Below are 19,180 nucleotides of genomic sequence, written 5' to 3' on the forward strand. Positions count from 1 at the left end.
GGTGTCCAGTCGTCCGGATCACCGCGAATGGAGACTGACTGTCGAGCAATTTCTGTACCGGTTCCAATAACACTGGACCATAATTACCTTTCGGAGATGCAGTTGGGAGAGACATATTTGGCAACGGCAAATACTGTAATTTCAAAGAGCACGTGAATCGACTTTTAATACAGATATTTGTTATGCGTTTCCGGTAACCAATAAGAAGCAATCTTTTTTATAAAATTTGTAATAACAAACAAAGAATGTGATAGTGTACAAAGAAAATCACGTACGAGACCGACAACGTCCCTTATAGCAAAGTATTTATCTGTCGGATCTCCGGCTTCGGTCAAAGGAGCATCGTAATCGTACGAAGTCAATTGTGGATTGTACACGTTTCCCCCACCATTAGCTCCTGTGGTGGAATAATAATCGATGAGTAAAGTACATTTCCTGATATAATTTCATTAACTGCACCGATAAAGCGTTATTTTTATCAAAATTTTATTTGCTGCAATTCATGAAATTAATAAAAAGTTTACTAACCAGAAGTGAAACCGAAGTTTGTACCTCCATAAAACATGTAAAAGTTAACGGAAGCACCTACAGCAAGCATTTCTTTCAACGTTTTTATAACAGGTTTTGTTTTTACTCTCTTCATGGTGTCTCCCCAATGCGTAAACCAACCTGGATAGAATTCAGAATTCACCAATGGGCCCTACGCATCAATTTTCAAATTTGATCAAACATCTTAATTTTAATTAACTAGACGTCCACAGACGCGCGCTACGCGCGCGCTATTTATCTTTAATATTTTACTGTTATTATTATACTATTAACCGTGCTATTAATCACACAACTATCAAAATATGCCATGACAGCCACTCATAAAGTAAGCAGAAAGAGAACCAATCGACATCGCGGAAAAACGACAACAATACTTCGATAGATTCGAGTATCAATGGCATGCTTTTTCTAGAAGAGGATTAATTAGTGATTTCTTAAACACAATATCACTTACTCTTGGCTGATAAAGGCGCATAATCTGAAAGGTATTAGTCACATTGCTGATGCCCGATCCAAAATTGATGGTTGCATATGCACCAGGTACGAATCCGCATCGAAGTAAAGACGCGGATGCACCGTCGGCTGTATACAGAAGAGCTTTATTGCCAATTTTTTTTACGAAAACTTCTTTTAATATGTCCGTGTACTCTGTGTCGCAAGCCTTGTAACTTCCGTATTCGTTTTCTACCTATTAATGTAATTAAAATTAGGACAACAGTATTAAAATGATAGTAATAAAGTTGATAATTGACACGTAAAGATAAAAATATTAAAAAGCATATCTGTGATAATTTTTTCAATTTCTTCAAATCTGCTTTAATAATTGTCAATTGTATTGTTGTTTATCGATTGTTATTGACTTGTTATTGGCTGCGTTCAGCGTTTATTTTGCAACTATTGGAAGTTTTTTGAGCTCAAATTGGGTTATTCCTCTAGATCTAAAAGAATAATCCAATCTGAACTCAGAAAACTTCCAACAGTTGCAAAATAAACATTCTGCTGAACGTGGCCATTGGCTTGTTATCAGCACAGAGTAGTGATAACATCATAAAGCGATAATGTCTGGAGCAATATTAATTATTACTTATCTCGAAAACGTAATAAATATTTTAAGAGATAAACATAATGTTACACATAAGTTACATAATCATAATATTTCTTAATCTCGTAAATAGGTGTTACCTGAACCATAATTACTGGTCCCCCATTACCCCTTAAAAGTGGCTCTACTTTATCCAGTACTTGATTTAGATACAATGTAGCATATCTCATGAAATCTGTAGAAACAGATAAAATTTTAAATAATAAAATTGGATTCTACAATTGGCTGTAGTGTAATATCATTTTATCAATATATTTTAATATATTTTGCATCTTTAATATATCAATTTAAAATATGAAAAATGGTAAAAAAGGCAGAATTAATTATTATGGAAAATAAAAAGATTCTTACATAATAAATCACCTTTACCTCGCCAGTCAAATAATAAACAACAATGGAAATATTAATCGATTCTACTAGCCATTATAATGGCCAAGACAATACGACCACGATTTGTTTCGATTATCGTCAAGACGCTCTTTTAAACAATATAAATTGATGTAATCTTTGATACTTGTATATAAGCATCTCATTTAAATAATTAAAAAAAAAAGATTCTTATCTCTTATCATGAAAGTAGCGGATTGTTATCAATTGACATCTCAATTTTATATCGAGCGATTTGTTCGGAAATAAAATACATTTAATTTATTGTAACAAATATCATATATTATAAAACGGCATATATTATACCCGAAATCATAATAAGAGCAATAATATATAAATTTTCTATTTCTTCACAAATTTATTGCCACATAAAAAATGGCAAATATTTTTCAAAGCCCGAAACATGTTTTTATATACTAATCCCATGAAACAGATTATAGCTTACCTGCATCTTTTGTGCGGAACTTCATATTCGGTACTTCGCGAAGCAACCAATACGGTAAACCACCCTAAAGGTATGTCAGGATTATTAAGATAATAAAATAATATTTTTAAAATTTTACTATATATAATTTAAAAAAAAGTAAAGAGACGAATTTTTATGTTTTGCCTCAGATATGAAAGAACAGATTGCAAAAGACAACTAGTTACGCCAGTAATTTTATACTAAACAATTAATGTATATATTTATTTACCAAGTCTCTTTCCGCGCAAATATAAGGACCCGGTCGCAATAACACGAGCAAATCTTCCTCTTGTGCAATATTTATGAAATTTACTAGATCTGCGTCGCCGGCCCAATTAAATTGACCTGGTTCTGGTTCGTGAAAGCTCCATTCAACATAACTGTATATCGCGAGGGGAAAGAGACAAATTTAATTATTCGTCGATTAGTTTGCGACATTATTTTAAACTTCATAAACAGTTAAAAGATCTACGTATCTTAAAAGATCTTACGTATTATATCGATGTACTTAACTCCCTGACAACAATGTAAATACTATCTTGTATTATCATATAAATTACAAAACGTGTAAATTACAAATTACGAGATTTAACTTACGTGGAGACAGCGTTAAGTCCCGCGGCTCGCATTTTCCTTAAACGATCTCTCCAGTATTGTCTAGGCGCTCGAAAATAATGAAAACTACCGGAAACATATCGGAAGGGTTTTCCATCCAATAAAAACTGATTGTTCTCGTAATCGACTTCGAAACCGTATCGCCATTCTGTATCCTGCAATCATTTGTTCTGAACTCTTGCTAACAATAAGTAAAATAATTTTATAAAAAGCGATGCATTAATAGTTAAACTTCTAGCTAGAATATCGCTTAGTCCAATCATTTTTACACAATATTTTATTATATTTGTATTATATACCTACTTAAGAGACATTTTGGGCTTATTTTTATACATTTTTTTTTCGCGATTCAATTAATGTCATGCATTTTTATAATTTATGTAGAATATCATGTGGCATTCAAGTTATTGATGCAGTCTTTTGTGTCATAAATGTATATAATTTTCGTTATGTTTTTTCGAGCCGGCTTTAGCGGAATTGTAATTGAAAGCTAGGTCATCATCGGAGGTCGGTTATTGTACGGCCAGTTGATTGTCAGTCTCTCTCTTCATCTTCTAACTTTGACCGGTATCATTATCCCGACTCCGATAAGTTAATCATAGAGATAAATACATTCTCACAGAAACATGTAAGTAACGCAACAGACATTCTGTAATATTTTTCTATCGCTTCTCGCAATGAGAACACGAATAAATACATACATGTACGTAATTTCATGTGTAAATCTTTTTTTGTTTATCGAAACATACCATTTTGCTTATAATTTAAATACATGTTTAAACCTCATTAAAAAATTTAACCAAACAATCTTTTTAGTTAAGAAGGACATAAAAAGATCTTAAAGGTTTAGTACGCTTTAAATACAAATACACGTTTATTTATATGTCTATGTAAAAAATGAATTTAAATTCAAGTAAGGGCCAGCGCCTTTACGAACATTGCCGTAGCATCTTACGCCTTACTTGAAAATCTTGCGTTATGCGACACGCAAGCCAATCTTACGGCAACGCACGAAAAGCGCCACGTAACGTACGTAACATAGGATTAATTACGTTACGTTTTTCTTTATGCGTTGCCGTAAGATTATCTTGCTTGTCGTGTAACGCAAAATTTTCATGTAAGGCGTAAGACGCTACGGCAATGTTCGTGCGCTGGCCCTAACATATCAGTTCCATTCAATCAGCGATGACTATATCTGGAATACGAGATCGAGGACAATTGTTAATCGGTCAGAATCAATCTTTATAACTTGATTGAAATTTTATGATTTATATCCGAGCGTACTTCATGTGTACGAACTATGCATGAATTAATGTTGTATTTTATTATATTAAATCAAATGCAATATTCTATTCAATACACATTATTTTTACTTTCTAAACAGTATCGACAATTATAAGAATTTTGATTGATATTTTTTTCTTAATTTAAAAAAGTCTGGGATAAAAAGTATAACCTGCCAAATCCTATTTATCTTTCAAAAAGTTAGAGAATTTCTCTATTTCAAAATTCTTTCTCTTTTTCTAAAACTGTTGCCACCATTAATTTCCGGTTAAGCGATCAGTATCAACTGACAGACTATATTTATCTGCTTTCCTCTTACAGTTGTATCCGCTTTCGGCACATCTGTACATTTATGTGCCACATTTTTATATGCAAACAAATTTAGATAAAATTATTTTAATCAGAAATTTTAATTAAATAGAAAATGAAGGAAAGTCTATTATATATATTTCAGAGAAAACGAATAGTAGCGTACCGCAAAATTGTAGATTTGTATAATATATATATATATATATTGAACATATAAAATATAAAAAAATTATACAATAGATAGCATTCAACATACGTTACTCGGTAAGTTAACTGTCTTCGATATAGCGCTACCGAATGCCAAAGTTGTCACAAGCAGAGTCGTCAATGACCACATTTTTGAATAAATCTTTTCGTCGTACTTCAGTTGCACTCTTCTATACGCCTGTTAATTCACTATCCACGCTCGCGCGTCACTGACGATTTGACGGATTTGACGGTGTGCCTATATAATAAGCCGGTATCAGACTACGCATTGGAGATTAAGATTACAGATTGAAAATTAAAGATTGTTTAATTACACTAGCAACGCATTGAAGATGAGATTAAAGATTGAAGATTAAAGATTGTTCAGAGCATTCTGAGCTATCAGATTACGCATTGGAGATTAAGATTACGAATTAAAGATTAAATTTTGACCAATCAGAATGAAGTAGCCCAAGAGTGAAATTAGGAATTGAAAATTTTAGTTCAATCTATTTTTTAAATGTTTAATAGCAATTTCAGCCAATAGCCGTCTGACTTTTAGTCACGTTATAGTTGCGCGGTGTTTCGCGATGTTTTCGTTCTCTAGACTACTTGAGAACCTGAGAACGTGAGTTACCTTAGATCTTTTAACAATATCTATAGTAACAATAAAATTATTTTTACAGGTATGGATCTTTTAATCTAAGTATGTTTTCAATTCCGTTTCTGAAACTTCCAATCATGAAACTCACCACGGTGGAACAAAGAACTTTTTAATTTTTTAATATTATACCGCTGAAGATGGCTCAAACTTGAACCAAAACGTACGGATTGATTGATGTAAAACATAAGTAATAAATCTATTACAGCCTTTTCTAATTTTATTATTTAGCGATTTGTATTTTATATATTAATTAGCTTACAAGAAATCGCGCGCGTTTTATAAAACTTAATTATCTCTTAAAATATTTACCTACAAATATTTCAAGAAAGAATAAATTTTTTTAAAACTTTACAAGCTTTAGGTTAAACAAAATTAAACATATTGAATGTATAATACTACATTAGACACAGTCGTGTTTATCGTTTAAAGATAAACTGTGCAGAATGAAGCGTTGAAATACATTCTTGCGCCGCTATACGTCGCAAATGTTGAGTTGTTGGAAATTTAACTCTAACTCTTTGTTATCAATTGCGATAACAAATTATTATCTGTTTTTACTTCAGTTGATGCAAAAACTTTAATATAAATTTTATATTTAAAATTTTAGTAAAAATAATTAATTATATCCCAAATATAATTATTCATACATATATTAAATTAATATTATAATATATATTAGATTTATAAATAGAGAAATGATACAATTTTATGATACAGTTTTATTAATTTATTAATATAAATTGCAAAACCAACGCTAAAGATTCTCTTTTTCTCTCGATTTTTTCTCTACCTCAAAGTCTTACATCATTTCTCTACCTCAAGTCATTTTCAATAAAGTTTGGTTAATGCTTTCTTTTCATTCCATTTCATTAATTAATTAATTTATTAACTCTGCTTTATTTTTTCGTTTAGATTTTTATCATTGTTGATTTCTTTTTTATTTTATGCAAAAGCGACATCACAATTTTTACACGTAGCGCGTGCTGAAAAACATCGCAAAGACATACTTTTTAAGACATTTTTAAGTCTTTACCAAAATACGTCTCAAAATTTTTTGAAAATTATAATCTTTTATAAAATAATCTTTTTGGAGCACATACAGCTATTTACATTATCGACTGTAACATTTATTGATTGAAATATATAGCGGCGTGTCCAATCTGGATGTGACATAGCACATAAAACTATTATTATTTGTTATTAGTTAAAATTTTTGGCATTCTTTTATTATTTAATGTCACAACGATACAATTAAAGCGACAGAAAATGCGTTAACAAGAAAAACGTAAAACAGGAAATAAAATTATTTGATAAATTAATATGTCAATAATTTTATATTTACATAATTTTGTTAATAACAAAAATTGATCTCAATCTATTATAATATCTCATAATCTGGTGTCATAATATTTTATTCAGAGTCCTGTCCATAATGTGAATAAAAGGAAGAGATAATAAATTCTTTATGAAATTAAAATACTTGAAATGATATAGTTTATTTTACTTTATTCCTATTTATATCCTCTTATTATTTTCAATTTTCAAAAAATTTCATTTTTGCTGTTCAAAGTCCCTAAACTATCTCAAAATCATTATACAAATGTTTTCTGATACTTTTATAAAACAGCCTCGAAATTTTAGAATATATATTTCTTAGATAACTTAACTCTCAAAACATCGTAACGTTTTCTGGATTAATATTATCAAATATTTATTACGATTGTACTAAAAAGATTTGTCAAAACATCAAATTTTAATAATCTATCTAAAAAGATTAAAATTCTTCTATTAAAACTGTAAATTTTAAATCGCTTATATCAATATTTATTAAATTATGTTTTATACAATGCACTTTTTCGTTGGCTAATATCACAGAGAGAAATATAATATAAAGCTTCAGTTATGCTACATATAGTTAGACGGTGAGGAGGTATCTAACGACGTTTAACCAGACACACGATTCGGGCATTATTATTATATAAACTCGTATCCTGGTTACACACGAGTGATTTAGAAACTTTGAGGTCATCAAGCATTTGTCGTGATGAAGGATAATTGAGATGGTAGTATAAAGATATATATCATATTCGGCAATTCTTATTAATTGGTAGGTTTCCTCATTCTTACATTTAATACAGGTTGTTACTAAAATATTCGGACAAACTTGAGACGCGACTTTTGAATTACGAGTAACACAATCACAGAGCAATAAAATTTAAGAAGACGTATGAAATCGATGATGCGCCTTGAATACTGTTATAAAAATTTTGACAATTCGTGTAACTTTGAGTCTTACAAAAATCAAATCGTATCATTAAAACGCTGTAAGAACAGCGGCCGCATCGTTTCTTCGATTAGCATGCGGTGGTCAACAAATTTGTGACAATTAAGCCACTTAATGCAGATGGCACACGTGGAAATGTCTTGTACTCTCTCTATGCCTTGTACGCATTTGGCATTCGCATACTCGCAAATATTTTTTAAGAGACTAAGTTAATTGGGGTTAATGGAGAAGCAACTGTGCTGCAGCAGCTTTTGCACATTTGATAATCGGGTGTATTTAATATTCACGTATAATTCAGGATTACGTAGTATGTCTTCCCAAGAAGTGTAAGAAAGCTAATTAGTTACTCTTTATAATTTGTTGAATAATTTATTTAATTTTCTTTCACGAAACAAGTAGTTTTTCTTGTTGAAAAATTTAGAACAATTAATATTTTTTATAAAAAAGTATAAAAAATATCGATTTTTTCGTTAATCTTAAATTGTTTTATGTAAGCTAACATATATTAACTTATCAATATGTAAGTAATAGCCTAAATAATCAAATTATCAAGTTGTGTCTGAAATAATTATCTACCCTTTATAAAAACTGTTTTCTACATTGTATTTTATATTCTGTAATTATAATTTTTGTTAAAATCTTAAATTTTTATAAACTTATATTCCCGTGTCTCTTGATACTTTTGGTATATTATACAATAGATATAACATAAATGAAAAAAAATTGCATTTAATTTGCAATTTTTATTATTTACGTAATCAATAGCCAAATAATAACTGAAAATAAAATATTAAAAATATACGAATACATACGTTATTAAACGTACACTTTGGTTCTAAAATATTCTTATCAAATATTTGTGCGCTTTTATTTGAAATATAGTATTCATGTAGCTCCACATAATCTTTTTATCAGAAAAATCCAGTGTAATTTTCGAATGCGCTTTATTTCTGAAAAAAATGGTCTCATTCAAAAAGATCAATTATAGTTTTCTCTAAAAAAAAGTTTCTCTTCCTTGATGTTAAAGGTTATGTAAAATTAAATTAGGAATAAGCTTATATCATTTTTTTTAGATGTTTAAAATTCAATTAGCAGTAGAGTCTTTATTTTTAAGCACTTGAAACTTCGAAATCTTGATGGCATTTTCCCAAGAGCATTTCTCTCTCTGATTATAAAGAATATTTCAAAGAAGTAGTTCAAAATTTTACAAGTTTATAATGCTAAACCGAATAAAAATTTTTAGTTAACAATCGTTATCAACAAGCCTTATAATATTTATTAAACCGTATAAAAACTCTTTAATCAGTATGAGTTTGTAAACCGATTCTCTTGTGGTAAACAGTGATTTCCTATTTTCTAATAATTTATGAAAATAATTATTGATGATTTCGTAGAATTGTTTTGTTATTTAATTGTTTAAATTTCTTACAAAAGGCATTTTATGCGTCATTCTTTCATTATTCCAATGAATATTTAATATTTCCATATCGTTGTACACACAGGTATACAACCTGTATTTCTATTGACACAACTATGCATAAAATGCATGTACGTGATTTCCTCGTTGAATGATTTAATGATTCTCCATTGCTTACAATTAGTTAGATTTATATCTTAAATTATCTGGTAAAATAAAATCTTGACTATCGTACGTCTGCTGCGACTTTGCTCATTAAATCCAGCATTTACGTAGTACAATAATGCGATATTACGATCAAATAATTTTTTGTTTTTATATTGTGGTAAATAGAGTTGCAGTGTAAACGCGCACATTAAATTTATCGAAATGTAAAATTGTTCTTTACTTTGAAATAATATTTCGATTCACGAATCAATATTTTGAATCACTTTTGTCGAGACATTTTGTATAAAAGAATTAGTTCTTGATGCCTATTTCGGATATAATACAATCTTTTTAAACACGCGGGCACTATCATGGTTCGTGTTAAAACAGCCAAACGTTCTTCAAACAATGTAAATTGCATATCGGTTAAATTCTCATCGACAACAAAATATCATTCAGCGGCATATCGAGCTTATCGAATTACGTTGCGAAACACTTTCTCGTATTTCAAACAATGCTAATTAATGTATTGTTTTATGCAACGCCAGTAGTTTGTGTATATAATGATTATTGAACAATTTATAGTGCTGTGTGTATTGCGTCTAAATAAGATTTAGGATTTAAAGTTTCCTACAATTTTTCCGTCAAATCTCATTGTACAATTCTAATGTCACAATTAGATGACCATAAAAATGACGTACTAAAAAAATTTTTTTAAATCACTTATTGAAAATAACTTTTACAACATAAGCGTTAATTTCAACAAAAGTCCATACGTATTTTGTTTGTAATTTTCGCATTTTATATAAAATAGATGCTCATAACGAGTACATAATTCAAATTTTGAAGGAAAACATCGGCGCAAAATATTGAAAATGCAACTAAAACGAGCAGATCCGGAATTAATATTCCATCACGATTAACTTTGTGACCGATCTGGGAAGATGCCATAGAGATACACTTCTATCATCTCGCGCGCGTAAAATTGCAGGTTGCAAATCCGATGCGTATTTTTTGCACTCCTATGTAACGGCGCCATGTCCCGACGTGACGTTCGGCGCCGGCATCCCTCCTCTTCGGTGGACAACACAAGCGGCTTGAAAGACTTTTCTTGACTTGCGTCTTCGAGTATACGATAGTCGTTACGCTTGAGCCGTCGGTTTCGCACGATTTGCAAGCAAGAATACGAACAAACTCATTTTCTAATAACGTTCTTATTAATGTGACATTACGCGAGTGCGCCAAGTCCAGCTTTCGATCTTGTAAGCCAACCGGATTTCTGAGTAAGCACCATTCGAATTTATATATATGCGCTGCGTCGTTCAATCAGTACATCTTATGTGCGTGACAAGTCGATATCTTTAAAGATCTTTTTTTTTTTTTAATTTTCGATATCCAATAGGTTTACATAATTTAAAATTTCTTGGATACTAAGAAATTAATTGTTATCAATAATATATATCTCATGTCAGTTTAAATAATATAAAAAAATGAAAATTGATTTTACATTATATAATTTATTATTGGAATTCGGTTTTTCCATATAACCTGCGTTAATTTTTAATAAAAGGTTTTCTGATATATTTTAAAAATTCATTTTTTTCATGAAAATGTGTCTAGGGAAAGCATTTATTACAATTTTCAAATTTATCTGTTAAAGTCCACTTGAATTTAATAAAAGATTAATATTCATTTATGTTCTTAAAGTTTAATTCGCATTAAATCCTCCTTTTGAATCCTCATCTTGTTTGTCGTGGAGAAATGTCGTGAAAGAATGCATATTCCTGGCAAATTATAGTTTCATGTTTCTTGCAACTTTAATTATGTACTTAAAAAAATGCGAACTACACAGATTGGGTGTGCAAGAAATCTGCTCAAAGTTGCAGATTTTTGTGACTACATATTGCCTGTGATTTCCGCACGTAAATCATAATTGGGCCTCAGCAGGCATGATAACAGTAATAACGCGGTAATAACAGCGAAGAAAAGTTGTATCTGCGAGAGGAGTCATTGGAACATCAACATTTTCTGTGCCCTTCATAACGGGGTTTGCTGCTTCCTTTCCATTTCTGTTTTTCTTTCTCTTCGTTCAAGTTCAACGTCCTATCATTCTGTATGACGTATAACTATACAAATATTGATCATTGTCTTTCAAGACCTATTTTTGCGAAAAATGCGCTTTCTAATTATGTAAATCGTAACTACTGTTTTATCTATGTTCTGTGTTGATATGTACTTAAGTCATAACTTATCTGATACCTGAGAAAAACTGAAAATTATCTTCGCGATTCGAATGAGATAAAAAGTAATGCTAATACAACAAGATGTGTAATTACTCGTGTAAAGCATGTATACATATGTATGGTTTGAGGACTCTGTCATCAGTTCTGCGATTTCTATTCCGTTAGAAAAGTCGAAATGTGTGAGTACAATCACAACGAATAATAATAATCAATCTGCAAGTTATAAGCATTATACATTGATACCACACACCGGTTACTATTGAGCGAGTCGAGGAATGTCCGTTATTGCGAAAAACAATTTCTTGTTGAACTGTAAGTAGGAGAGGTAGAAGAAGTAGGGGAGTAGGTGAAAGGAGAAAAGAGATTAGAAATAGAAAAATACGATCACACCACTATGTACGTGTATATAAAAATTATATCATCGTATTCATCTAAAAAATAATTGCTAACCGATGTCTTCAACTTATCACTCACGTATTTATATATTTTACTATCCAATGTTACAGATATCTGAATACAAAAAAAGAAATAAAAGTTTAGCAGAACGTGGAACCAGACAGTGATATGAAGAAGACGAAAACAAACGCTTCCGAATATGGTACGTTTCTTGATAACAAATTAAATTAAAGCGATCATCAATATTATAAAACCCGATCCTATAGAAATAAGTATTAAATTCACTTGCTTATTATATTAAATCGAATTGAATACTTTGAGAAGAAAAAAAAAGAAATAGAAAACAGAATCAAAATTTCTTAGTTAATTTCATAGATTTCAACAGCACTTTAAGTTAAATTTTAAAAATGCTTTTTGTTTAGATGTTTTTATTTCTCACATTTTATTAGCTTTCTTTTTGTATTTATTTAATATTTTTTATATAATTCTTTCGTAGAATTTTGAAAAAATAAATTTCGTCATTATACACGAATCATAGCGTACCTACTCGAAATCAGTTTTAAAATCGTATCAAATTTAAAAAAAGGAAGTATTTTTTAAACATTTGTTTATGTTTAAAAGCAATGCATGTCAGAATAATGTAATGTTTAAAACATAGTTTAAACATTTGTTTTAAACATAAAGGTATTTTTATAATAACTTCGATGTAAATACGGTAAAATGCGAAAGCTACGATAAACGATAGTTTATTAATAGTATATCACCTTCCTGTTTTCGCAAGGCAAAAGTCGACTCCAAATTTTGTTAAAAATTTCTCAAATTAAAAATTGAGCGGTTTATTTCGGCGCGTACATATATAATAACGTTAGGATAAATCTGTATCGCATGACCGAGACATGGCAGCTTGAAAGGCAAGACTGACCTTTCGAGTCGCCGAAGAAGGATGTCGATGTAAGTTGGAGCGCCCAAGATCGAAGGTTATCTTCTTGGTGTCTCGAGGTTAACATTTATTTTATGGTTTACATGCACTCTCTATAGCGTTTTTCTTTTCTGCGAACTGGTTTCGTCGTCATTTTACGCCGTAATACATATTTATTACATATTTTGGTTCTACTGTCAGTGATTGTTAGCAACATCAGCAAAGTATCAATTGTTGTGAGAGGCGTTTCGCATGATTACTCTCGCATGCATAGCAATATCGAAGGCAATATATGTAACATTTAATTACAGAAGTGTAAAATAGTCATTAATCTCTTTATGATTTTTTTCGTTATCGGTTTTAATTTCTTCATTTTTTAACAACGTACTTAGAAACTGATTTTGGATAAATTTTTGCCGCCCTTTCCGTATATATAATATTTAAAAAAATACCTTTATAATATCAAGAAAATTTACCTGTGTCGACTATCGAGAAAGACATTTAATGCTTACTCTCAGATCTCATTACTCGGAAATATGCATAAAAAAGAAAGAGAGAGTACTTAACTGTTTAACTTATAAATATTTATGAATCATTTGTCATGAACAAGCAAGGTTAAACTTTTTATTACGCAGCTGGTGCGCTAGACAATTGTAATTACGGATTGATGATTTAATTTTGATTCTCTAGTACTGAACGAGGAAAATCACACATTGTTTTTCTCATCTATGAACTAATGGACTTGTTTTTTTAATTCCTATTAGATTTTTTATGTAAATGGGCGATTGTTTTCATACTACACATTATACACATGCTTGTTACCATTTTCTGGAAACCATTATATGTGTTGACAGTCATAAATTACCTGTTGTGCAAATAAAATATGACAAAGAGATATGTTTCTGATGTAAATGCACTTCCAATGCAGATGTATTTCAGTGTAAATTGCTTAATCAACCTAATCAATCTGATAGATTTGTAATGATAAATTCGTTTGAACCCTTACAAATTCTATTGCTCTCATTAAGTAAAAATATCTGTATTAGAAACAGATTTTCTTTTAACAAAGTGAATGATATTTCATTCTTCGAATCAAAATGATGATTTTATACGATTTTAGACAAGATAAATTTTTACAGCGGAATGTAAATATGTGTGTATAAATATTGCAATATTACTACATTAACCCTCAATTAGCACACCTCGGTTGGGCCACCTCAAATGCCATACTAGTGCGATTTGAGATTTTGACAACTTTTAACTGTCGTATCTTAGTCATTTTTAATAAAAATTTATGTAAAATTAGTGCACTTTATTTTACGAAAAATAAATGATTTTTATATGAAAAATTGAAATATATAAAGTGCTGAACGAAAAAAAAGTAGTGCGAATTAGCACATGTGTACTAATTGAGGGTTAAATAAAATTATTAAGAAGGTTACAATTTTATGTTAATTTTACGCTAATACAAAAATTTCTTAATGTGGAAGTCTTTGTAATTGTATATAATCTTATATATGTGTTGACTTTTATAATGCGTATGCGCATCTCTTTTTTATACGAAGCTCGACAAATAATTTTGTATTACATTACCAAATGACGTAACTGATAGCGCCCAATTATACAAAACTGATTAAGAAGTTGTAAATCAACTTAATCATTGCATAATGCAATAAATTTGTAATTAAAATCAAGTTTAAATAATGTGCGTAATTACAACGTACACCTACAATGCGCAAAAAAATTTTTCAAAAGCGATAAAGATTATGCAGATAAAGATTCTATGCAATAAAAAATTTGCATCGTATATTTTATCACAATAATAAGAAGAATGTGGCACGTCTTACGATTAATAATTGTATTAAGCTGCATCATTATTTATTGTCATTTGGTTTATATCGCCGTATGTGAGAAACAAGAATAATTTATGTGTAATTTATTTCTACACGTGAAAATAACAATCCTTTCTGCAAAAACTCGCAATCAAGATCAGCATCGTAACCTAGGATAGAACCAGTAAAAACTTAAAACCTTCAATTAATAGAATTTAATGTGAGTTTGCAAATGAAAAAAAGTGTCTCCTTAAATTGCAGCACACGTGAATACCAAGCAAGTTCCTAACGGTAAGGACGATCATGTCGATTCTAACGCAAGTGTGGACGCCGTGCAGGCCGCGATTGGCAATCTCGGCAGGTGGCAAATCATCATCTGCCTGGCGATGTCTTTGGTCAAATTTCCGGTAGCGTGGCATCAATTAGCGATCGTTTTTATGGCGCCTCATCAAGATTACAACTGCACAGAACCTGCTACTACAGAGGAATATTCCAAGGACCAATGCACAGCCAATGTTAACGGCACCCTGATAAAATGCACGGAATGGGAATACGATAGGACAATATTTCCCGAGACCATTATATCACAAGTAAGTATATCATGAGTTCGAAAATCATTGTTTTAGAATATAAACAAACGTATTCGTAAATTTGTGAGATGTAATCGAGCGACGAAATTTCCTTTTGTTTACCGGTTTGAAAATTTATTTAGAAAAGTAAAAAACTGTTATCGTTTCAGTGGAATCTGGTCTGTGATCGAACGCATTATGCAAATATTCAACAGTCCATTCTTATGTTTGGAATACTTCTCGGCAACATAATCTTTGGCAGTTTAGCAGACAGGCAAGTACACGTATTATTGAATATATGATTTCAAATCGTAAAACAGTTACAAAGAAATGAAAAATATACGAATATTCACAGATATGGCAGGAAAACGCCGCTGATAGTTTCTATTGTTCTTCAACTTTTGTCAGGTATTGGATGCGCCGTGGTACCTTGGTTTTACGCATTATTACTATTGAAGTTGTTAAGTGCCTTAGCCACTGGAGGCACGATGGTTACTAGTTACGTTATCTGTAAGTGTGTTCTTTATTTAGATGAGTATTAAGATTACAAAAAAACAGACCTTGGCAACTTTTAACGGTGGAAAAAATCGTTATAAAATATCGTTGTTATTTGTATAAAAATCAGTATTTACAATGTCAATTTAATGTTATATTAAAAACAAATTTTTTGCTAATAAGATAAGTCAATATAATGAGCATTTTAAAAAATATTTTTTAGGTATGGAAATAGTAGGTACAAAATGGCGTGCCGCCATCACCGTTTTATATCAAGTTCCATACAGTTTAGGCCATATGTCGCTGGCAGGACTCGCATTCTGGTTTCGACATTGGCAACAACTACAGATTGCCATCACACTTCCATCCATTATTCTTTTAAGTTATTGGTGGATAATACCTGAATCACCCAGATGGTTACTAGCTGTGGGAAAGCAGAGAGAAGCATGCGAGATATTGCGAAAGGGGGCCAATGTTAATAAAGTGGAAAATATAGACATTCCCGAAATAGTCAGGAAACATTGCTTGCACCAGGTAAGAGTTACAATTCTATTTATTGAAAGATTTCGACAAATAGATCCAAACGTAAGGAATATAATCAAGAAGAACAAGAAAAATTTTCCAAGAAATTAATTCCCTTTAACTCTAACATTCGCTTTTTATATTTTAGAATCTTAAGAAATCTACTCTAGATTACAAGGCTTCGTTTTTCGACTTGCTTCGCACGCCGAACATGCGAGTGAAGTCAATCTCTATTTTCTTTAACTGGATGGTTTGCGGAATGGGTTTGTTTGGCATATCACAGTACATTGGTCAGGTCGGTGGCGATATTTTCATTAATTTCGCAGTATCCGGTGCCATACAGATTCCTGGGAATTTCGTCGCTTGGTGGGCAATGAATGCATTGGGTCGACGGATTACCCTGATTTGCAGCAATTCTATAAGCGGTGTAGCCTGTCTATTCTTAATCTTCGTCTCAAATGGTGAGAAACCATACATGAATTTATTGTTATTTTCTTGTAACTTTTTGAACTTTCTTATAACATTTTTGATCAGTGAAACGAGTTCTGCACAAAAATTATTGTTATTATATCTACTACGTTATTTTACCTTTATTTTGTAAGTGTGTTAAAGTATTTTCCGTTCTGGTAAAATCTCTCTAGTCATTGGTTTACGATCTAAATTTGAATGGATCGACCAATGGACTGATGACGAAAAAAGTTCCATCCTATTGTTAAGTGGCAAAGAAAATTTACGATAAACGAGATATCTATACATATAAAATAATAAATCGTCCAAGATACATCGGTAATTCATTTTCCATAGATATGGCATGGCTAAGACTGCTCTTGGCATGCATCGGTCTTGTCGGCATGTCGGTGTCATTTACAACAGTCTACCTTTTCTCCGGAGAACTGTTTCCTACAGTCGTGAGAAACATCGGAATCGGCGCGAGTAGCATGTGTGCTAGAGTAGGCTCTATCTTAGCACCCTTTGTAGTGTCTTTGGTAAGTTTAATTATAGAGTCGATATGTAAATATAGATGTTAACAAATAACATCTCGTTTCCCATTTACATGGAGATTTGAATTAAGTTATTGTCGTAACGAAAGTCACCAACTACTAAGTTTTCTAGATTACCAATTGTAGATATTATTTTAGAATTACTTCGAAACGTGGCTATCACCCACTATATTCGGAATCTTGCCATTGATTGGGTCCTCATTATGCCTATTATTACCGGAAACTGCCGGATGTACATTACCGGAAACGCTTCAAGACGGCGAAGAATTCGGGAAGTAAGTAAAGCAAATTTTTTGCATACATAAATTGCATAAGAATTTCTTTTTGTAAAGAAAATACTTTTACATTAAGTATTATCGGTTTCTATACATGAGCATATATATACATATATATATATATATATATATATATATATATATGTATATTTATATTGCACGTAGATGAATATTGATATTTTTATGCCCTATCAATTTTCGCGTAAAAAATTTCGTCGTTTCGTAAATAATATAAATGGAACAATGACACGTGGCAAAATTGGTAATATTTAGGACGCTCTTTTTTATTTTTCATGTGCAAATTATTTTAAAAAATAACTTAATATATGCTCGTATATAATACAAATATAATCTTCGTTAAAGATTACCGTTTACATTCAAATATGTGATTTGAGTATAGTCTAAATTATAAAAGTTGTTGCTTTTTTATATGCAGGAAGCGTAAGTTGAAAGAAAAACGTGGAGATTTTGAAGCAGAAGCGACAATCTAAAGAAAAACTACCATCACATATTTCAGAAAAAGTGCGAACGCACATCGCGCGCAAACGCGTATTGAATTAAATTATCACAAGTGACCCGAGTGTTATTCAAGCGCTAGGATAAAGCGAACATATATTTAGAAATCTTATTTATTATATTACGAAAGTAATTACTTTCGTAATATTAGCAAAATTCGCTCTATGATTATTCATCTTGTCACGCGCGTTTCTATAACTCATATTTTTCATAATATTATAATTTAAAGCTGACATTTTATAGAAAATATAACAAAAAATATTTTTAGAAAAATATATGATATTATTACTGCGTTCTTCAAGAAATTCTGAAGAAAGACGTAAGGTTTAGCAGCAAGTATTAATTATATATTTTTACTGCCAAACGAATAAGTATACGTATAAGTTTATACATGATTAATGATTATCATATAAGATCTTTTACTGAATGTTTATGTATATAAATAGAAATTTGTTTTTGTAAGAAAAGCATGTTTATTTATTAAATACTTAATAAAACTCAAAAGCGACAATATTCTGTTTCCCTTAATTCTTCAAACATTATAATTGTATCTCTTTCGCGATTATTGTTATTGTGCAAAATATCTGATATCAATACTACCGATTACTTCTACTTCTCCACATGTAACATATTATACATACAAATGCTTGAAAAATTGATATCTTATTATTATATTCGTGGCAAATACTATGTGAGATTTATTTTCCGGACTTTGCTGCAGATCGTTCTTAGAAATGGTTATACGTTTGTTTTATGATTGAACAACACCTTACGCGATAAAATCCTTCCATTCAACTTGCGCAATTAAATAAATCGTGAATAATTTACGATTATCATGTAGCTATTTGTAATCTTTTAGTCTAGGAACTAAAGGTAACCTTCAGACAACGCGGACGCAGTTACAATCACAATTATCGGCGATGCAGAATAAAAGAGTCGTTCAAACTTTACAAACATAATAAAATTACGTGAGCAACACAATATAATTTTAATTTGCTTAAA

General features: G+C 30.7%; 2 protein-coding genes across 2 annotated transcripts; one reads left to right on the forward strand and one right to left on the reverse strand.

Annotated features, from left to right (window-relative positions):
* Nucleotides 1-4: 4 nt before the first annotated feature.
* On the reverse strand, nt 5-5,115 carry LOC112454803 (beta-galactosidase-like; the record flags this gene model as incomplete). Its single annotated transcript, XM_025016395.1, has 9 exons — nt 4,969-5,115; nt 3,102-3,274; nt 2,734-2,884; nt 2,484-2,547; nt 1,732-1,826; nt 1,004-1,237; nt 529-700; nt 276-397; nt 5-133 (listed from the first exon to the last, which is right to left on the reverse strand). Coding segments are annotated over exons 1-9 (1,221 nt in total), but the record flags the coding sequence as incomplete, so codon positions are not given.
* Nucleotides 5,116-10,557: 5,442 nt separating this feature from the next.
* Nucleotides 10,558-18,634, forward strand: LOC112454805 (organic cation transporter protein-like). The gene is made up of 10 exons (XM_025016398.1): nt 10,558-10,693; nt 12,160-12,251; nt 15,062-15,390; nt 15,540-15,643; nt 15,725-15,879; nt 16,088-16,398; nt 16,535-16,847; nt 17,191-17,372; nt 17,526-17,662; nt 18,099-18,634. The coding sequence occupies exons 2-10, from the start codon at nt 12,218-12,220 to the stop codon at nt 18,151-18,153; spliced, it is 1,620 nt and encodes a 539-aa protein (XP_024872166.1). The 5' UTR covers nt 10,558-10,693; nt 12,160-12,217; the 3' UTR covers nt 18,154-18,634.
* Nucleotides 18,635-19,180: the final 546 nt, after the last annotated feature.

Source organism: Temnothorax curvispinosus, unplaced genomic scaffold, assembly GCF_003070985.1.
Source record: "Temnothorax curvispinosus isolate PA1 unplaced genomic scaffold, ASM307098v1 QBEX01005354.1, whole genome shotgun sequence".
NCBI classification, from domain to species: Eukaryota; Metazoa; Arthropoda; class Insecta; order Hymenoptera; family Formicidae; genus Temnothorax; species Temnothorax curvispinosus.

Excerpts from the sequence above, each read along its gene's own strand:
- LOC112454805 (XM_025016398.1), top strand. The coding sequence starts at position 12,218 with ATGAAGAAGACGAAAACAAACGCTTCCGAATATG. Across the intron at positions 15,880-16,087 it reads GGTTACTAGTTACGTTATCT|GTATGGAAATAGTAGGTACA; the intron begins GTAAGTGTGTTC and ends AATATTTTTTAG. Across the intron at positions 16,399-16,534 it reads GGAAACATTGCTTGCACCAG|AATCTTAAGAAATCTACTCT; the intron begins GTAAGAGTTACA and ends TTTATATTTTAG.